The following is a 22229-nucleotide window of genomic DNA, read 5'->3' as shown; positions in this document are numbered from 1 at the left end:
AAACAACCATTTACATAATATGTAAAATGTAATATAACCCTACAATTGACTAATGCTCAGCAATAAAAATAAATATTATATATTTATATATAAACTGCAATTATATTGTCCAAAATTAAAAAAAGATGACACAAAAGACCAGATTGCACTATTCTCTATATAAGAGAGTAATGAAATCTAGGAAACAGAAAAGTTTAGGGGTTACCTTGGGAAGAGGATGGGAATAGAGTTTACTTGTGAATTTCTTAAGAGTGATAGAAATATGTGGATTGAGTTAGTGACTATAAAAAATAGGTAAGTTACTAAAAAAAATCATTGTAATACATCTCTAATTGACATCTGCTTTCAAAGGAAAAATTATTTTTCTCTAGTGGAGTCTAACTTGGCATATTAAGGGTAGGTCCTATGCCCAACAGTAGATGGCCAACACAGAACAAACTCAATGGTATTTGTGTAGATATTTTGTCTTATATTGCTTGTTTGGGCGTTTTTTTTTTTTTTTTGGGGGGGGGTCATGTTGGTCTTTTGCTTATGTATTATGGTTTCTGATTTTATGTTTTTATAAATTTTGTTTCCGAGTATTAGTGTCTTTGGTCTTTGTGTTTCTTGTAGTTTTTTCCCTTTTATTGAAAATTTAATTTTTTTCTCACATAATATATCCTGATTACAGTTTCTCCTCCCTTTATTCCTTCCCACATTCCCTCCCCACATCCCCTCCCGTCCAGATCCATGCCCTTTCTGTTTCTCATTAGAAAACAAACAGGCTTCTAAAGGTTAATAACAAAATAAATTAAAACATCATAAGATATTATAAAAGAAAGTAAAACTAACACATCCGAATTGGGCAAAACACACAACCAGAAGAAAAGGAGCCCACGAGCAGACACAAGAAACAGAACCACTGGTTTGTACACCCAAGAATCCCATAAAAACACTCAACTAGAAACCGTAATATATATGCAAAGGACCTGTAAGGTAAAAAGAGCGAAGAAAAAAATACAAATAGAATAAAAATAAAAAATAATAATAGAAAATTAACAATAACCAAAATAAGGAAGTGAGTAAAAGGAAAAGCCCTGACACATAAGACAAGGAATCTCCAAAAAGATGCTGTTGAGTTCATTCTCGGTTGGCCATCTGCTGCTGGGCATACAGCCTACCCTTGACAATAGTTTGTTTCTCTAGTGAGATTCCCTTGGAAGAAAATAATTTTTCATTTACAAGTGGTTACTAATTGGAGATTGCTTTTGGGTTAGGGATGGACCATGTGTCCACTTCTCCTTTCAGATCTGGGACCCAATCTGGTGCAGACCCATGCAGGGCCTGTGCATGCTACTTCAATCTGTGTGAGTTCATATGTGTGCCGATCATGTTGATGTAGAGGGCCTTGTTTTCTTGGTGTTCTCTATCCCCTTTGGCTCTTACACTCTTCTGCCTTCCCTTCCATAGGTTTCTCTGAGCCTTGAGGGGAGAAATTTGATGGAGACATCCCATTTAGGGCTGAGTGTTCCAAGGTTTCTCACTCTCTGCATAATGTCTGGCTCTGGATCTCTGTGTGTTTCCATCCACTGCAGGGAGAAGCTTCTCTGAGGATGGCTGAGGAAGATACTGAGCAAGACACTTTTGAGTATAGTAAAATGTCATTATGAGTCATTTTATTGCTACTTTTTTGTTTGTTTTTAAGAACAGTAGTATTTGTTTTTACCCTAAATTCCTGGGCTATCTAGTCCCAGGTTCTTGGTCACCCAAGCAGTGTCAGGTATGGGTTCTATCTTAGGGAGTGGGCACTAAGTCAAATCAGATATTGCTTGGTCACTCCCACAAACTTTGTACCACCATTACACTGGCAAATTTTGCAGACTAGACACCATTGTAGAGCAAAGGATTTGTGGCTCATTTGGTGTTTACATTTCTCCTTTGGTAGCATGCAGAGTACCTTTGTGTATCAAAGATGCTAACACATGGGGTAAAGGCTCTGTGTAGATACCACTTCAATATCTCCATGTTCAGTGAGTTATGTAGGTGTTACTTAAGCAATGGGGCTTTGCCATCAGTTTGTGGAGAGCAAAAACCTAGGTTATTTGTGGGTTCCTATGTCCCTTTGGCCAATAACTTAATTTAGATGTAATTCAATCCTTGTGCTGCAGTCTTCGTTTGGTGACAAGACATGGCTAGTTGGGGCTCTGTCTCTCCCATTATTTAGTGATTTCATTTAGATCATCTTCAGGTAGGTATATATTTTAGGAAGCATCTACTGTATTAGGTTCCCACACTACCCCTCAAATGGCCCTTAATTTTAGCTGTCTCTTCCCATATTCCCTTCATTATTCCTCCCTTCCCCCCTCTCCACCTGATCCTTTTCTCCTAGTCCTCCTCCTACCAATCTATCCAAAACTATCTATTGTATTTCCCTTTCCTAGGGAGACCTGTCACCCCACCCTCATGTCCTTACTTTGTACCTAAACTCTGTGGTTTGATGGATTGTAACTTGGTTATCATTCACTTAACAGCTACTGTCTATGTACAAGTGAATACATACCATGTTTGTCTTTCAGGGTCTGGGTTACCTTACCCAGGATGATTTTTTTTCTGGTTCCATCTATTTAACCTGCAACTTTCATTATTTTATCTCTCTCTCTCTCTCTCTCTCTCTCTCTCTCTCTCTCTCTCTCTCTCTCTCTCTCTCTCCATATATATATATATATATATATGTGGCTGGATAACACTCCATTGTGCAGGGTACCACCAAGTTTTCTTTATCCATTCTTCTGCTGAGGGACATCTAGGTTGTTTCCCACTTCTGGCTATTCTGAATAGAGCATCAATGAATATGGTTGAGCAAGTGTTCTTGTGGTAGGAGAAAGCAACCTTTGGGCATATGCCAAGAATGGTGTAACTAGATCTTAAGGTAGATTGATTCCCATCTTCCTGAGGAACTGATTTCCATAGTGGCCATATAAATTTGCACTCCCACTAGCAATGGATGAGTGTTCCCCTTGTTCCACATCCTCACCAGCATGAGCTGTCACTTGTTTTATTGACCTTAGCCATTCTGAAGGGTGTAAGATGAATTCTCAGAGTAGTTTTGATTTGTATTTTCCTATTACTAAGGATATTGTACATGCCTTTAAGTGTTTCTCAACAATTTGAGTTTCCTCTTTTGAGAACTCTCTGTTTAGATCTATACCCCATTTTTAAAATTGGGTTATTGGTTTCTTAAAATCTAGGGTTTTTGTTTTTGTTTTTTTTAAGTTCTTTATATATTTTAGATATTAGCCCTCTATTGGATGGGTAGTTGGTAAAAATCTTTTCCCATTCTGTAGGCTGCCACTTAGTCCAGATGATAGTGTTCTTTGCTATACAGAAGCTTCTCAGTTTCATTAGGTCCCATTTAATAATTGTTGATTTTAGTGCCTGTGCTTATGATGTTCTGTTCAGAAAGTCTTTTCCTGTGCCAATAAGTTTAAGGCTATTCATTCTTTCTCTTCTTTCAGGTTCAGTGTATCTGGCTCTGTGTTAAGGTCTATGATCTATTTGGAGTTGAGTTTTATGCAGGGTGATAAATATGGATCTGTTTGGATTCTTCTACATGTAGCCATCCAGTTTGACCAGCACCATTTGTGGAAAATATTATTTTTTCACAGTGTGTATTTCTGGCTTCTTTATAAAAAAAAATCAGGTGTCCATAGGTGTGTGAATTTATGTCTGGGTCTTCAATTTGATTCTAATGATCATGTCTGTTTCTGTGCCCACAGCATGCTGTTTTTTTTTTTTTTTTTTTATTTATTATAGCTTTGTATACATCTTGAAATTGGGGATTGTACCTCCAGCAGTTCTTTTATTATTCAGGATTGTTTTAGCAATGTTGTGGTCTTTTGTTGTTGTTGTTGTTGTTGTTTTGGTCTTTTGTTTTGTTTGTGTGTTTCCATATTAAGCTGATGATTGTCCTTTCAAGGTCTGTGAAGAATCTTAATGGGAATTGCATTGAATCTGTAGATTGCTTTTGGTAAGATGGCCATTTTTACTATTAATCCTTCTGATCCATGAGCGTGGGAGATCTGTCTGTCTTCTGATATTTTCTTCAGTGTCTTAAAGCTTTTATCATACAAGTCTCTTACTTGTTTGGTTAGAGTTGGTCCAATATGTTTTATATTTTTTGAGGCCATCATGAAAGTTATTTCCCTGATTTCTTCCTCACTCTGTCATTTGTCAGAGGACTACTGATTTTTGTGAGTTCATTTTTTATCCTGCTACTTTGCTGAAAGTATTTATAAGCTGTAGGAATCCCAGTGGAATTTTTTTTGGGGGTGGTGGTGGTTGGAGACAGAGTTTCTCTGTGTAGCTTTGGAGCCTATCCTGGAACTCACTCTGTAGACCAGGCTGGCCTCGAACTCACAGAGATCCGCTTGCCCCGGGATTAAAGGCGTGCGCCACCACCTCCCTGCGCCCCCAATGGAATTTTTAGGGTCACCTATGTATACTGTCATCATATGCAAATAAAGATAGTTTGACTTCTTTTCTAATTTGTATCCCTTTGATCTCCTTTAGTGATGTTATCCTTGATATTAAGGTGTTTCTTGGATGCAACAGAAGGATGGATCCTGTTTTCAAATCTATTATTATTCCGTGTCTTTTTATTTTGAGAACATTGATGTTGAAAGATATTAATGAACAATATTTGTTTATTCCTGTTACGTTGTTGTTGTGTGTGTGTTGTTTCTCTTTTGATTTGCTGGTCTTGGATTAATTTATTTCCTTTGTTTTCTTTGGTGTGTTTAACCTCTTTAGGTTGGAATTTTTCTTCTACCACCTTATGTAGGGCTGGATTTGTAGATAAATACTGATAATTTGGTTTTTCATGGAATGTCTTTATTTTCTTCTTGTATTGTGATTGAAAGTTTTGCATCTCTGGTCTCTTATAGTCTGTAGAACATCTGTCCAGGCCTTTCTGGCTTTTAGAGTCTTGATTGAGAAGTCAGGTAGTCGGTCTGCCTTTATATGTTACACACTTTTTCCCTTGCAGTTTTTAATATTCTTTCTTTGTTCTGTACATTTAGTGTTTTTATTGTTATGTGTAGAAGGGAATTTCTTCCCTGGTCTAGTGTATTTGGTGTTCTGTATGCTTCTTGTACCATGATAGACATTTTCTTCGTTAAGTTAAGGAAATTTACTTCTATGATTTTGTTGAAAATATTTTCTGTGCCTTTAACCTGGCTTTCTTCTCTTTCTTCTATTTCTATTATTCTTAGATTTGCTCTTTTCATAGTGTCCCAGATTTCCTGGATGTTTTGTGCCAGGAGTTTTTTAGATTTAACATTTTCTTTGACTGAGGTATTCATTTCTTCTGTTGTGTCTTTAATGCCTAAGATTCTCTCTTCTATCTCTTGTGTTCTTTTGGAGAAGCTTCCCTCTGAAGTTCCTGTTTGAGTTCCTATTGGAGTTCCTGAATTTTTCATTCCATATTTCCCTCAGTTTGGGTTTTCTTTATTGACTCTGTTTCCACTTTCAAGTCTTGAACTCTTTTAATTATTTCCTTCTAATGTTTGTATTTTCATAGATTTCTTTAAGGGATTTATTTATTTCCTCTCTAAGGTCCTCTATCATATTTATAAAGGCTATTTTACGGTCTTTGTCTTGTGTTTCAGCTATGTTACAATGCTTGGGGCTTACTGTGGTAGAGTTGCTGGGCTCTAGTGGAGCCATATTGTCCTGGCTGTTATTATGTTTTACACTGGTGTCTGGGCACCCAGGTTTGGGAAGATTATGATTCTCGGTGCTGATATCTCATCTTTGTTCATTGGGTGTTTTGTTCCTTGGTTCTTAGGAGAATATGATGGCTGTGTGTTGGTAGGGAATTTTTTGGCATCCTTATAGGTGTGGCCACTGGGAGTTTTGGATAAAACGTTCCTGATACTCAGGAATGGGGAGAGTCTGTGGGGCAGGGGGTGGGAGGTGAGGGAGCCCACACTTGCCTGCAACTCCAGCTCCAGGGAATCCAGCACCCTCTTCTGGATTCTGTAGGAACCAGCTTACACAAACACATACGCATAGATTAAAAAAAATTAATGAAAAAGGAAGAAAACAAGGGGAGAAGGCTGAGCGTGGTGGCACATGCCTGTAATTCCAGTGCTTGGGAGATAGAGGGCAAAGGAGAAGGCAGGTGACAGATGAGAGGAAAGGAAATAATTCTCTGTTCTCTCCTGTCATGTGAGTTCCAAGGATCAAACTTGAGTGGTCAGGCTTGGAGGCTGCACCCTTGCCGAGCCCCTGTATTTTCTTTATAAAAAGAAAGTAAGTCCTTTGTGATGGTGAAGTTAGCCATTGTATAGGCAAACTACAATATGTAATACTTTAAAAACTGACTTTTCAGATTGCGCATATTTATTAGTCTTTGTCTTTTTTTGTTGATTTGTTCTCTTTCCTACTCCCTAACCCACTTTCTGCTCAATTCTCTGCATTTTCTCTTTTCTTTAGTGGGAGATATTTGTTCCTCTCATTCTATTGACTGAGTGTAGCTGGCCCACTTAATCTCTAGTATTTTGTCCTTCATTCTGAACTAATTTCTGTGTTACCTATTGCTTTTGAGCCTATTTTTAGTTGTCTCAATGGCATGTCAGATGCACATATTTAAAAGTAAATTTGACATCTTTGGTCTATTTATTTCGTAGACTTCATTTCCTTGAGCATTAGACCAAGGTTAGTAGCTCTTGCCTCTTCTTGCTCCCTAGAAAGCTCTCAGTTCCTGGAGGTTGCTTGTTTTTGTGTTTGCTTTGTTACTATTTTTTTTTTTAATTTTGTCAATGTATTAGTCAAAATTACCAACATATAAAAAAAAACTGAAAGAATTTTACTGTGAACACATATATGTGTGCCACTGAGGTATTACAAATAATGTGTTGTTTTGTAGCCTAGGCTACCTCAAACCTCTGTAGTCATCCTGCTACTCCCCATACTCTAGGATTAAAGGTCTGGGGCTTTTATTTTATATTCTTCTCTATTCTACTCCTCTAATACATCCTTAACACCAATAGTCTCCAAGATGTTGGTATTAAAACTATCTAATGGTATAATAGAAGAAAACATTGGAACTTATTGTCATAACATTGTTGAAAATAAAAATATTTATATAAAATAAACTTTATTATTTTACGTACTATTTTGGTAATGGCACTCTTACTCATTCCATATATCAAAATTGCGACATGCATTATCTAGAAGATGTTGACCGTGAACCCCTCCATGACACTGAAGTTTTGCAGTTTACTTGAGCCCATTTGTACTTACGATATGTAGCTTTTAAAGTAACCCACACAAAAAAGGGAATGCTGCTTTAAGAGATTTAACCAGAACTACTGCTGATTGGAGAGAATACAAACATATATGCCCAAGCCAATAATAAAATAAATAGAAGGTGAACTAGCGTTGTCAGATACCTCATATGAGGCGCTTTCAGGGGCATTAAGGGGCTGACAATTATGAAGTCTTCTCTATTTAAACATCTGGTTTTACATATGCTGTATTAGATACATACATGTCACTGTGTATATATGTATACAGCTGTAGTATATATGCACATACACATGTGTATATAAAATATTGAGGGCTTTTATTTTAGCAAGTGAACCATGCTGTTCAAACTGTTGTCATGGCAAATCTGATATACTTTTGTCTTCTTTGTCATATGTCCATTTCTTTTGCCAGGAAGCAGCCAAAGTTCCTGACTCATACCTATTATTCTAAGCACAATTCTAAAGGGTTTCTTCAGGGTCCCCTTTGTGTTCTTTTATCTTAGATAAAAGATAAAAAGTTCATATTAGATGCTGTCTTCTCTGTACTTTAGTGGTAGAATATGACTTGTCTCTAGTCATATGCTGTGCTATGTTATATTATAACTAGATACCAGCCCTCAAGAGCAAAGGTGTTGCCCTAGTTACCTGTGTATCCCTTCATCAGAGACTTAAATGTTTGGAAGAAAAGAAAGAGGGAGTGTGTCTTAGTTAGCTTTTTATTGCTGTGAAGAGACACCATGACCACAGCAACTCTTATAAAGGGAAACATTTAATTTAGGGGGCTTGCTTACAGCTTCAGAGATTCAGTCCATTATCATCATGGCGAGGAGCATGGTGGCAAGGAGGCAGACATGGTGCTCGAGCTGAGAGTCCTTACATCTTAATAGGCAGGCTGCAGGAAATCAGCTGATACACTGGATAGTATTCTGAGCATAGGAACCTCAAAGCCCTCCCCAACGGGGATGCACTTCCTCCAACAAGGCCATACCCCTTCTTAACAAAGCCACACCTCCTAATAGTGCCACTCCCTATGAGATTATAGGGGCCACTACATTTAAACTACTGCAGAGGGGAAAAGTTCCCAGGCTAGAGGAGGCAGGGAAGGGAGAGAAGCTGTGATGTCTTTCAGATTAATTTGATGACCCTTGTAGACAACATTTTTTTAATTCTGTAATGTTCTATGGAAATAGTTGTCTTCATTCACTAGTTTAGATTCACAATAAAACTAAGATGCAAGCTACAGACATATGGTCAGATGTGGGCTAACCAGTGAGTGTGTAGCCCAGCATCTATATGGATGCTCTTTACTTTACCTCTGTAGGAACCAGCATTAAGTACCTGTACTCTTCTCCCATGAGCCAGGCATGGTAGAGGAGAGACTAGAATGTTCCTCAGCAGGCAGGTAGTATCTGAAACTGGAGTTCTAGAGTCTCAAGTATACTGAATATATTCTGTAAAGTTCACTACTCAGGTAAGATACTTTTTTCTTTGTGGAAGGAACTGAGGCCTCAAAGAAACTGGGAATGTTTCTCTTACTCTTCTCTCAAGACTTGAGGAATTCAGACTATTTCCTTTGTCACAATATAATTATTAATAATGTCCCCTTTTCTTCTCAAAAGTAGACAATATGGGTCACCCAAATGGCTCATCAGGGAAAGATGGTTGCTGCCACACCTGACTACCACTTTCATTCCCAACCCACATGGTGAAAGGAGAGAACTGACTGCTGAAAGTTGTCCTCTAACCTCCACATGTGCATTGTGGTACGTGGTCACACCGATGCACATAAACAAACAAAGACCGTTCACATGGTTCTTGTGCGTTGATTCAAAGAATATTTAAACACCTTCAGCAGTGGGTTCCAACTAGATAGACATTCTAATACTGCCTGTATATAGAGGCCCTGATTGTAACCCTCAGCCTCTGTGTTATGCTCAGCGACTTTTACCACTTTCTCTGTGCACTTCATCTCCTTTCACGGGAAAGAATAGCTCTGCAGTTAACTATTTTCACTACAGACTATATCTGACTCTCACTGGCATTCTTCATCATGCTTTATATTGAGTAGACGTTGGAAGAAAACAATGTTTGGAATGTAGGACTGTATAGTGGAAGATACTGTTTGCCATCCACTGATCATTTAAGATCTTCTAGGAAAACTTCACCAGTTGTAAAACTTGTTCTTTCTTTCCCAGTCTTCTGAAATTTGAACCCAGCTCTGTCTCCACACTATCTGATGGTTTAGCTGATGAACATACTTATCTTCCATTCAAATAAAATAATTAGTGTTTTGGCTTAAGTAATTATCTTAAAAATACAACATCATGATTCTGTTCTACTCTCAACCCACCCATTTATTATATGATGAAAGAACGATTAAGATTATATTTTTACCAAAGGCATCTTATAAATATATTGGATATTTAATTCATTTTGGAGCTTAGAGAATGATAATAGAAAATTACCAGCTGAATAGACCTCCACTATGAGAAAGCAGTTGTAATTCATACATTTAAATAAGAAAAATTTCGTTTTGAAAAAGAGAAAGGATGTATTCATGAGCATTAAAACCATCCAGCTGCTTTATATGCCAAAAATAGTTTTGCTCTTTTCAGTCAGTTGTTTAGGGAAAAATGCATCCATTTCTAACAGAGGAAAAAATAGTGAGGTTAGTTAGGTCTTTCCTATTCTCCAAATAAATATATTTCTATTGGCCTTGACCCTGCATCCTTTACACAGTTCTTACAACATCTTTTTCACAAGTTTTTTGTTTTGTTGTTGTTTGTTTTTTAAGGTTATCTCTTGTTAAGGACTCTACCTCTATTTTATAATTATAGTGATTGTAATAGTCTTTCATTTAGCTCCCACCTCAAACCCCCCCCCCCCACCTTTTCAGTAAACTGCTTTTCTCAAGCCTTCCCAACCCCCATACAGGGTTTCTCTGTGTGTAGCCCTGTCTGTCCTAGAACTTGTTCTGTAGACCAGGTTGGCCTCGAACTCAGAGATCCACCTGCCTCTGCCTCCCAGGTACTGGAGTTAAAGGTGTATGCCACCACCACTTGGCTCTTTTTTCTTTTCTTTTCTTTCTTTTTGTTTGTTTGTTTTGTATTTTGTTTTTTAGGCAAGGTCTCACTATGTAGCCCTGGCTAGCCTGGAACTAACTCTCTGTGTAGACCTGGCTGTCTTCAAGCTAACAAAGATAAACTTACATCTATCTCCTGAGTGCTTTGACTAATGGCATGTGCCACCATGCCCAGCCTAGAACTGCTTTTCTTAAAATTACCAATAACCTGATTGTCTAGCTTGATAGATTCTTGGTAGCTCTTCCTCCCCGCTTTATACAGCTTTGTTAGTGATGGTCACCCCTTCTGTCTTTGACTCCTTCCCAGAGGCTGGAGTCGACCCTTCCACTTTCTACTGCAGCAGTGTTCCGAAGCCTCTGTTTGTTTTCACCTTTCTCTGTTCACAGTGTGAGTAATCTGATCCACTGCCATGGCGGTCCCCGTGGTGTCTGCCAAATGTTTATTCTCCTGCATTTATCTGTCGAATCTAGGTTCGCATTGCCTGGAGCTTCATAGATACCTCTGTCAGGATGTTTTCAGACCACAGAAATGGAATACCTTTCCTTCTTGCTGTTAACAAATGATAATCTTTGTTGTTTGAGTCAAAAACTGGTCATTCTAAGCCTTTCCCTCGCTGTTTTTGTTGTTGTTGTTGCTGCTGCAGTTAAGTACTAAGTTCTAGCATTATGGCTTTTAAAAACTTAACCGTTTCTTAAATGTCTGCTTGTGCTAGACACAGCATTAAGACATTTTTAATGCTTATTCTGTCTCCTAAGTTCCTCTAAATCTTTTTATATTTTTAGTTCCTGCAACTATTTTTTCATATTGGTTATTAATAAGTACTTGATAATGTGTTGTACTAGTTAATCTTTGTTACATGAGATTATCAAAAATTGGCTAGATTTGACTTTAGTACTTCTGTAAGCATGTTTCCAGAAAGGTTTAACTGAGAGGGAAGATAACCCAGAGTATGAATAGCATCATCCCTTGGGTAGAAATTCCAGACTGAATAACAGGAGAAAGTGAGCTGAGCTCTCTTTTCCTGACTATGGAAGCAACTAGACCAGCTGCTTCACGTTCCTGCTTCAATGCCTTCCCCACCATGGTGGCCTGGACACTTAAGTTGTGAATCACAACTAATTCTTCCTTCCGTAAGTTGCTTTGTTAGGTATTTTGTCACAGCAACAAGTCAAGTAACTGTAGTCTATCATTTTTGTGTCAAGAGAACTAGAAAGTGAGGAATCCCCTTGGCCTCCTCTCCCACTCTTTTCTTCTCTCAATCTCTGTAGTAATCATTGATCCTGTCACTCTTACTTCCTTTTCTTTGTTACATGCCCATTCTCCTCACTCCTACTACCAATGCCTTACCTCCAGCCTTCATAATTTATTACCCAGTCTATTAATGTCTACTGTTATATCACTCCATTTTGTTTCTTCCTGTTACTGATGGCCTGTAATCTTTCACAAATATAAATTTAATCATGTCACAGTCCTGCTTAATCATTCTTATTTTCAAAATAAAGATCATGAGCCTGGGGTGATGACTAAGTGAGTAGGAATGCTTACTGTGCAATAAAGAGGACCTGAGTGTGAATTTCAAACATCCATATAAAAGACAGACATAGTCATGTGTCCCTGTCACCCAGTCTTATAGGTCAGAGACAGGTGGATTCCTAGGTGCTCACTGGCCAGCCAGCCTACTTGAAATGATGAGCTTCATGTTCAGTGAGAGACCTTGTCTCAAAAACTAAGGTAGAAGGCCAATGAGATGCCTTAGCAGGTAAAGGCCACCAAGGCCAACCACCTGAGTTCAATCCCTGCATCCCACATGGATAAAACCAGTTCCTGCAAGTTGTTCTTTGATCATCACACATATTCCTTGGCATGTGTGCACATGGCGTGTGTGCACACACGCGCGCGCGTGCGCGTGCACACACACACACACACAAATAAATGCAATTAAAAAATAAGGTGGAGGGCTCTAGAGGAAGACATCTAGTGTCCTCCTTTGCCCTCTATGCTCATATGTGCCATGCACATACATCACATGTACCACACACCAAAGGAAAGATCAAATTCCTTAATATGGCACTCTGAGGTTGTTGTAATTGGCACTTATAAGACTCGTCTGTCTTTGCATACAACTTTTTCTCTGTTCTGCCAAATTATCTGTGATCACTAAAAAGGCAAGGCATTTTTTAGTCTACATTTTATTTTATTTAGCAAAGGAAATACTAGGTAAAAATGTACCACAAAGACACATCAGTTAGGTCTAAGTATAAGATACATCTTGTGTTTATTTCTTCTCCTTTTGATATGCTTGTAATATTTTAAGCATGAATATATCTTTTTATTACCATTTAAAACAATTTTTAAATGTAAAGATATTTTGATTATATTATTACCTTCTCCCAAGTCCCAGATCCTCTCCTCCTTTGTACCCACCAAACTTTAAAGTTCTTTCCCACCAAACAAACAAAAACACTGTCTACTATATATTTATTGGTCAACTACTCCTGAACATGAGGCCTGCCCTGGAGTGGTTGATATACCCAGTGTCACTCCATTGGAGAAAACGAATTTTCCCTCTCTTAGCAGGCATAATAACAGTTCAGTTGTTAACCTTTACCCTAGTATATAGGTTTTCGTTCATTCATTTTTTTTAATTAACAAAATACAAAAAGATAAAACAAAAAACTATCACAATGTAGTTGGACAAGACAGACCAACAGAGGGAAAAGAGCCCAAGAGAAGGCACAAGAATCAGAGACCCATTCATTTGCACACTCAGGAATCCCATAAAAGCACTAAACTAGAAGCCATACTATATATGCTATATATGAGGACCTAGTGAGACCCACGCAGGCCCCATGCATGCTGCTACTTCAGTCTCTCTGAGTTCATGGGCGCTTTGCTCATGTTGGTTTAGAGGGTCCTGTTTCCTTGATGTCCTTCATCTCCTTTGGCTCTTACACTCTATTGCCTCTTCTTCTCTTCTCTGAGCTCTGAAGTGAGGGATTTGATGGATACATCCTACTTAGGGCTGACTATTCCAAAGTCTCTCATTTTCTGTGCAATGTCTGACTGAGGGTCTCTGTATTTGTTCCCATCTGCTGCAGGCCAAAGCTTCTCTGAAGATGACCGAACAAGACATTCATCTATGAGTATAGTATAATATCTTTAGGAGACATTTTATCACTACATTTCTTTTTCATTTTTTAGACCAGCAGTCTTTCATTTTACCTGGGTTTGTGGCTGACTTGGTGGTTATGTTTCTCTTTTGGTAGCATGCAGAGTACCTCCCTGGACCAGAGACTCTGGAATGTAGGGATGAAGGCTCTCTGTAGGCACCAGTTCCATAGGTCCATGTTCAATGAGTTGTGTAGGTGCTGTCTTCCGAAATGGGGCTGGCAAGGCATTCTTAATACCTCAGTGTTGAGTTGTCTAAAATTACTTCATTGTCTCTGATTTGTCTTTTAGACCACTGAAACATCGCTACAAGTTAGCTTTTTCAATAGCTATTCTCAGAGTTGATTTTATTCCTCTTCACGCCCTCCAAACTCTATCTTCATCTTGTCATTTCTCTTCTGTTTTTCTGTCTAATCAAGAACTGCATTGTGTTCTTAATATTTTTAATCAAAAGAAGGCTGGGAGAAGAAAGGAAGGAAAAGGAAAAGAGAAAGGAAAGTGTATATAGTTGCTAGGCATTTTAATCTGTTACCACCTTCATTTTAAAAGAGAAGTAACAAACCACTTCTTTATCTGTATTAATCTATTATACAGAGACTGTTAATGCTCTAAGTGGCAATGACTTAAAATTATGAGAAGTAACTCAAGACAGATTACCACATTTGCTCTTCTAAGGAAGGCTAATTGCTATGGGCTAAATAGAGTCAACTTCCAAGTTCATGCTGCAATATATTTATGTTTATCTTTTATCCTCTTAAGTATTAATGCATACTTTGTAAAGAGCGTTACGATTTTTCTTCACTCCTCTAGCCCTCTCCAAAACAGAACATCAATCGAGCTACAGTTACAGAAGTTATCCCGACTTAGCAGTGCTTGCTTTCCATGCTGTCTCAAGACAGTGTCTAGTGAAGAAAAAAGCCTTGTTTTGATAATATTATACTTTGGTGTTATTGTGTATTCTTACAAATATAATTGCATAGGATCAAAGTGAACCAAATTATATCTCATTACTTCATAATTTTTCTAAAGTTTTCACATTTCAATTACTTTGGTGTTTTTTTTTAAAAATTTTAAATTAGAGTTCTGTAGAGAAATAGCATCAATATATATTATAAGGGAGATTTGCTTGGATGGATTTAACTCATAGGGGCCATGTAGTCCAGCAATGGCTGTCTACATGCTGGAGAAGCTGAGAATCTGGTAGCTGCTTGTAATTCACAAAGCTGCATGTCTCAGCTGTCCCTGTGTTATGCTGTAGGCCTAGAAGACCCATGGAGAGCCACTGGTCTTAGTCCATATTGTGGAAGTCTAAGAAGCTGTCTTCCTGTCAGTAAAGGAGGACAGCAGTAGTGGAGATGCACTCACCAATCAGAAGGGAAGACAGGCTGGGGAGGCACGAATTTTTTCCTTGGATCTCTTTGTATTACAGGAAAGTACCACTCAGTATGGGAAACAAGGGGGCCTCTTCTCCCCTTAGTCTATCCTAGAATTGCCCTCACTGACCTAACCAAAGACATGCCTCTTAATTGATTCCAAATCTCATCAGGTTGACAAGATTAACCAGCACACCCTAGTTTTCATTTTCTCTACCTCAACAGTTCAACCATGTTCTTCAAAGGAAAACCATAAAAACTCATCAGACTTGGAAAACACTAACCAGTTATGTATGGAATAACAAAAGAAGTTGAAGCTATGAGTGCAGATGGAAGGAGTTAGGGGAGAGGGGAGGGTGAATATGATCAAAATAATTCTGTGCATGTATGAAATTCTCAAAATATTTTTCAAAACTCAAAAGAGAAAAGAGATGGGGTAATTCAAGAGTTTTTCAAGAAGCTAATAACATGTTCTCTTTATTCTGAATTCAAAATAAAAATTTTGTTTGTTTTTATTTTTTGAGACAGGATTTGTCTGTGGAGCCTTGGCTGTCCTAGAACTCACTCTCTAGACCAGACTGACCTTGGATTAATAGAGATCTGCCTGCCTCTGCCTCCCAAGTGCTGGGATTATAGTAAAAGTGTATAGTTTGTCAATTTATTACAATGGCATTTTGTTTATGAAATTGATATGTCATAACTGAATATTAGTGGCATAAAATATCTTCATGTATTCTAAGCCTGTCTTCTATCCAGTGCATTTTGTTTATAGCATATGCACTCCAAAGGAATTGAAAATAAAGAGACTCGGGAGAGATGGCTCAATGGCTTAAAAGTACTGGCTGGGGGGCTGAAGAGATGTTTCAGCGGTTAAGAACACTGACTGGGGGCTGGAGAGATGGCTCAGAGGTTAAGAGCACTAGCTGCTCTTCCAGAGGTCCTGAGTTCAATTCCCAGCACCCACATGGTGGCTCACAACCATCTGTAATGAGATCTGGTGCCCTCATATGGCCTACAGGGATACATGCATGCAGAACACTATATATGTAATAAATAAATCTTTAAAAAAAAAAAAAAAGAACACTGACTGCTCTTCCAAAGGACCAGGATTCAGTTCCCAGCAACCAGAAGGCAGATCACACCTGTTTGTAATTCCAGTTCCAGGAGATCTGACACCCTCACACAAACATAACATGCAGGCAAAACACCAATGCAAACGAGAGAGAGAGAGAGAGAGAGAGAGAGAGAGAGAGAGAGAGAGAGAGAGAACGAGAACACGAACGGCGCACGGGCTGCTTTTGCAGAGAACCTAAATTCAGTTCCCAGCACCCATATGGTGACTCATATCAGTAACTCAACCTCTGGGGATCTGATACATTCTTTTGGCCTTCACAAGTACCAGGCATACATGCAGGCAAAACATCCATACACACAGTAGAATTTTTAAAAGGAAAATAAAGGGATAGGATATCATAATGTACAATTGTAGATTTTGTTTTTTAACTAGATCTTGTCTGTGTGTGGTGTCACAAGCCTATAATCCCAGTACTCAGGAGGCAGAAGCAGGTAGATCTCTGGAATTCAAGGCCACACTGGTTACATAATGAGACCTTGTCTCAAAAAGATGAAAAACAAGTTTCTTCTTGTTCAGTTCCTATTTACAATTGGAAACACTACAACCACTAGCTAGGAACATCCCTGCCAGTTTAATCCATATGTACCTATTAAAATGGTTCTTCAAGAACTTGAACGTTCAAGGAATACAAAATGGGAAAGAAGAGGATTTTGGCAGAGGCAGTTTATTTTGGAAAGGTCAGGTTTGGTTTGGTTTTGTTGTTGTTTTTTCCAAACTATCAGAAATTTGAATGTGACTTCAGTTTTTCTCATATTTTCTTAACTAGTCTCTTGGAGTTAATAATACATGGCAATGCTATGTAAGATGTTTGTTACCAAAGCAGATCACACAGAGATTACACAAGGCACTGGTAATTAAGTTGGTTCTTTCAGATGCTCTGCTGAAGTTAATATAAGGAAAAGGTGGTCCTTCCTTAGGTTTTAAACAGATCTGGATCACACACTTGAAATGGCAGAAATCCAAGGCTGGTTCTTCTTTGAGAAGTAGGTCAGAATATAATAAGTGATAATGCAAAAAAGTAGAAAACATAATTAGCTGCTGCTGCTTGGATTGGACTTATGGGAATGTGTGTTTCACATCAGCCTTATCAGGCATCTTAAAAGAAACATAAGCAGTGATTTATTACAATAACTTGTATTTTTATTTTATTCTGTGTTTGTATGTGTGTATATGTATAGGTGTGTTCTCATGATTGCAAATGCCCAAGGGGGCCAGAGGCATTGGATTCTCTGGAATTAGAGTTGCAGGCTGTGGTGTGCCTGGTGTGGGTGCTAAGGATGGAACTCAGGTCCTCTACAAGAGCAGTATACTTAACCTCTCACCCCTCTTTCCAGCTCCCTAATAACTATTCATTTTATGTCTTTATTCAGATAACATTTTTTTGCTTTAATGTTAGGTTTTTGTTTTGTTTTGTTTTTTTTTTAAATTTGGCTTTTTCTTTTTTGCTTTTTGTTTGTTTGGTTTGGTTTGTCTTTGTTTTTGTTTTTAGACAAGGTTCCACTAGATAGCCTCAGCTGGCCTAGAACTCACTATGTTGACCAGGCTGGCCTCAAACTCACAGAAATCCACCTGACTCTGCCTCCTGAGTGCTGGGATTAAAGGTGTGTACCACCGCACCCAGCAAAGATCAGCTTTTGTTCTAGTATCCTGATTATTTGCTGAGATACACTTGGCTAATGAAGAAGCCACTCAAACTTAAACTGTTTTGTTTTATGAGACGTGAACCCTCAGCTTTCTGCCCTCTCAAGCATTAACTGAATAGGGTAAATTCACTCAGTGATTAATTCTTTTCTTTATTTACAGAGCTTCCTTATGGCTGGGAGAAAATAGAGGACCCTCAGTATGGAACATACTATGTTGAGTAAGTTTGTTATTTGAGTTAATAGTTTCCCAACTGTTTTCTTTTTCTGTACAGCTCTAAGGAATACTAAATATGACACCTAATGTTTTTGTGATCTGATTTGCTGGTTATTTTAACTAGAGGAAGGAGCACTTTCTGCACTGACTTTGAACTTTTCAGAAGTTAGCTTTGGGTTTCTCAATACAGAACATAAGAGGGGAGGCCAGAGTGGCGGCATATGTCTATACTCCCAGTTCTCCAGAGGGTGAGGACAGAGATTACTTGAGTTCAGGGGTTTGAGATGAACCTAGCAATAGAGAAAGACCCATCTCAAAGGAAAGAAGAGAAAGGAAGGAGGAACAAGGAAGGGTAGGAAGGAGAAGATTATAAAGGAAGTAGGAAGATTGTGTGGAGGACTAATGGCTGCAGAGGCTATCCTTGCTAACTGCATTCTTTAAAGAGGAAGGCAGTACATGGACACTGGGTGACTGAACTCCTGTGGTCTCTTCCGTCACTACCAGTGTGTACTTCCAAAAGGCCTTATGGACATTGTAATATAGTGATCCAAAATTTCGAAGAGGTCTAGAAAGGGTAGGATTCTTTCAAGGAGTGAAGTTGCTTCTAATGCAGCTGTATCAGTGGATAGGAACTGTATAACAGATAGGAACAAGACACAGTGGTTATTGTTAGTGGTCACCTGCACTTCTGAGCTTTCTTTCCCTTTATCGGATTGCTACACTGTGCAGACCAGTGGAATTACCTTCTTTCTGGATCCTATAGATAGGATATTAACCTTAGGTGTTGATGCCAGGAGAATTTATGTCAGAAACCCTGATGTTATCTGGAAATTTAGAGGAGTGAGGGTCTTCTGTTTTCTCCCAGCCATAAGGAAGCTCTGTAAATAAAGAAAAGAATTAATCAGTGAGTGAACTTACCTTATTAAACTAGTGCTTGAGACTTAGAAAGCTGAAGGCTCGTTCTTCAGAGAACAAACAAGTTCAAGTTTGAGTGACCTCTTCATTAGCCCAGTGTATCTCAGCAGATGATTAGGATACAAGAAGAAAAGCTGATGTTAGCTGCCTTATTTGCAAAAGCAAAATAATACTATTGTCAGGAAAAATATAGAAGTTTAAAGAATTTTCTAATTTTGTGGGGGGGGGGGGGAGGGGGGGTGGCGAGCACCTTTAATCTCAGCACCCGGGAGGCAGAGGCAGGTGGATCTCTGTGAATTTGAGATCAACCTGCTCTACAAAGTGAGTTCCAAGACAGCCAGAGCTGTTACACAGAGAAACTCTGTCTCAAAACAAAAACAAAAGAATCTAATTTTATGATTAATTTTCAATACTAGTTGTTATAAATCAATGCCATTTCCTGGTAATTACCCCTAAAGTAAATATCTTTGACTCCCACTGTGGTCTTTGATAATGTAGGTTGTTACTGCATTTCTTTAGTTAGAGAGATGTTTGAAGTCACTTCTGAAAAGCAAGTATGCATCCTAAGGAAGCAACTCAGAGTCATCTGTAGCTGTATAACATGCCATTTCCAATGTTTTGCTTCCTTTGAAAAGGTTTACTAATTTTATTTAATATATTGCTGATAATGATGTGATGTGATATGCAAAGTAATCATCAGCTCTTTTGATATTTTTATTTTCTCTAGGGCATGAGTAGTTGCAGGAAGAAACAGTGTGTTTTTGTTGTTGTTTTCCAAGTCAGTGGCAGATTTGGAGGCCACCTGAAGGGGTCTGTGGGATTTTTTTCTGCCCCTTGTTCTTTCTTTAGCCTGTTGAATTAGGCTTGAATCAAAGATTATTTGCCAGTAACTCTGCTGAATATTTCTGAGGTAATGATTCTCATTGTTACCCACTCCAAGTGAATGTGAGTACATGATCAAGAGGTGAAAAATCATTTGCCTGTTATCAAATCTTTAGCTGAATTCCTTTGAAGCAAGGATACAATACTGAAGCAGCTTTAGGGCAAGTCTCCAGTGGCCCACTCCAGGTTGTAGCAGAGGTTCGTGCAACACCTGAGTAAGAAATAACAGCAGCACCATGATTGTATTTGATCATTTCAGAACAAGCTCATTTACAGAGGATAATTTATTAAATTAAAAATAACAGGTTGTACCCAAGATGCACATTGCAAAATGTGGCTTAAGTCCCAGATTAACTGGGTCTGAGTTTCAACTGTAGTAGTCTGCAGTGAATTTACTGGTAAAATGAAGAGATGTTACTGGAATGGCTACTCTTTGGCTCTCTTACTTTGTCAGACCAGATGGCACCATGATTACTTTTGGCAGGAATCTTGCAGTAGTAACACTAACTACAGTGGCAGTTTTCAGGGGTTTTTGTTGTTGTATTTGTTTTAAAAGATGAGATTCTGAAATAGATCTTTTTAAAAACAAAATTGTTCTAAAATTTAATTGCAGGCCTTCTGTAGAAATACTTAATTTTAAAAATGGGGAGAGGGACATGCCATAGCATGCTTAAGAGGTTAGAGGACAGCTCTCAGGAGACCATTCTTTCTTTCCATGATGTCAGTCCTAAGGATCAGTGGCAAGTATCTTTACCAACTGAGCCATCTCAGTAGCTAAGAAATAATTTCATATTAAGAAATGTTGTCCTGGTTGTATTGCATTAAGAATTGTAATACACTTAGGCAACAATCAAAAGATGTATCTGGTTTCATATCTTATATTCTTCATGAATTTGTTATGATGCATTTTCAAATTTAGGTATTAAGAACAAAATTATAGTGCAGATGACATTGCAAATTATATGTTAGATGTTAAATCATGCTTATCTTGCCACCTTTCTGCTGATCTGTAATAGTCTTTAATAATCTGTAATAGTCTTAAGCAGTTCTTTGCTTGGAGAGTGTCCTTACTCCGTGATTAGAGAAATAAATCTATTCATCTTAATATGTGCTTGTAAATAACAAAGTGAACAACCCTCCACCAGCTGCAGCACTCTGGAGAACAGGCCCTGCACCTCTCCCGGGCAGCACAGTTGAGTTGACCTGTAGACAGGGGTAAGGGTGAGCCAGCCCTAAAGGCGTGAGAGGGGCATAGCTAGTACCATCTCCCTCATTTGCGGAGTGATGGTGGGAGCGAGGAGAAGATGTCCTCCCCTTTGCTCCTGCCACCTGTGGTGGGCAAGGAAGCTGACCCTTCCTGTCACAAGCTGCAGCACTCGGAAAGTGGGTCCTGGACTTTGCCTGGGCAGCACAGCAGAGCTGACCCTATTGACAGGGGTAGGGTGAACCAGCCCCAAGAAGGTGAGGTGGGAGATCTGGCTCTGCCCCTCACCTGCCATCTGGTGGTGTAGGCAGGGGAGAGATATCCCCTCCACCTGTGGCAGGTGAGAGAGCTGCTCTGAGGTTGTAAAAGTGGGAGAGCTGTCCTTGCCCCTCACCAGTTGCAGCACTCAGGAGAGTGGCCCTGCACCTCCCCTGGGCAACACAGTAGAGCTGGCCCTGGTAGTCCAGGGGTGGGAGAGCCAACCCCAAGGACATGAAAACAGAGAACTGCCCTGCCCCTTGCTCATTGCTGCAAGGGGTGAACTAGCCAGGGCAGTGCTGGAGAGCTCACACAGTGGTGAGGACAGGAGAGAGCTGGCAGGCTGACCATCTCTGCAACTACCTAGGCCCAGAACCAGGGTTATGAGTTGGCTACCCCAAGTCCACCCATCTGTGATCTACAGGAGCACATGAAGGGGCTGGTCGTGCATACCCAAAGCTGTAGGATCTCTATGACACAGGGCAAATATCCAAGTGGAGCCCCAGTGAGGGATCAGCATCAATAGTGTAGCAGAAACCAGCCTCGAACCAGACCAGTGACTCTTTGCAATTAACACTTGCAAGTACAGATATATGGACAAAAGGGTGTACTGTGACTCACTGTGTCACACAGCTTGGTGGGGTGTTGTAAGGGCAGAGGGAAGATATGAAGGGATGGAGAAATAAATGGGATCGAGATGACGATGTGAAAGACACAAACAGTAAATAAAAAGGAAGTAAAAAAAAGTGAAGAGCATTTTCACTGATTATTTTTTTTAATTTGGAGGGTGGGGATTTAATATAGTCTAATGTAGTAGATGCAGTTGATTACTCCACTAAATCTTATATCCTGTTACCTAAGAATTTTTAGAAAAAGGATATTATTCATTTGCATGTCTCTACTCTCTTCTTGCACGCATCACAAAGGATAGAAATAATAAAGCCATTGTGGCAAAATGAATCATTCTAGATGATGATATAAAAGGCAGCCAGAGTTCTTGTCTAAACAGGATTCTTTATAAGTGCTAACCTTCAGGCTTTCTTTTCTCTTCAGAATGCTAATATT

General features: G+C 39.0%; 1 protein-coding gene across 1 annotated transcript in view; it reads left to right on the top strand.

The window, feature by feature from the left end:
• The window catches only part of Magi3 (membrane associated guanylate kinase, WW and PDZ domain containing 3), a 228916-nt gene that overhangs the window by 150300 nt on the left and 56387 nt on the right, over positions 1-22229 (top strand). The window contains exon 7 of the mRNA XM_059266005.1: positions 17852-17909. Within this exon, the coding sequence (XP_059121988.1) occupies positions 17852-17909 (58 nt within the window). The remainder of the gene's footprint in view (positions 1-17851; positions 17910-22229) is intronic.

The sequence above is a fragment of the Peromyscus eremicus genome, chromosome 6 (genome assembly GCF_949786415.1).
Source record: "Peromyscus eremicus chromosome 6, PerEre_H2_v1, whole genome shotgun sequence".
Taxonomy (NCBI): Eukaryota; Metazoa; Chordata; class Mammalia; order Rodentia; family Cricetidae; genus Peromyscus; species Peromyscus eremicus.
Note: the sequence above shows the minus strand (reverse complement) of the source record. Positions and strands in the feature narration are given on the sequence as shown.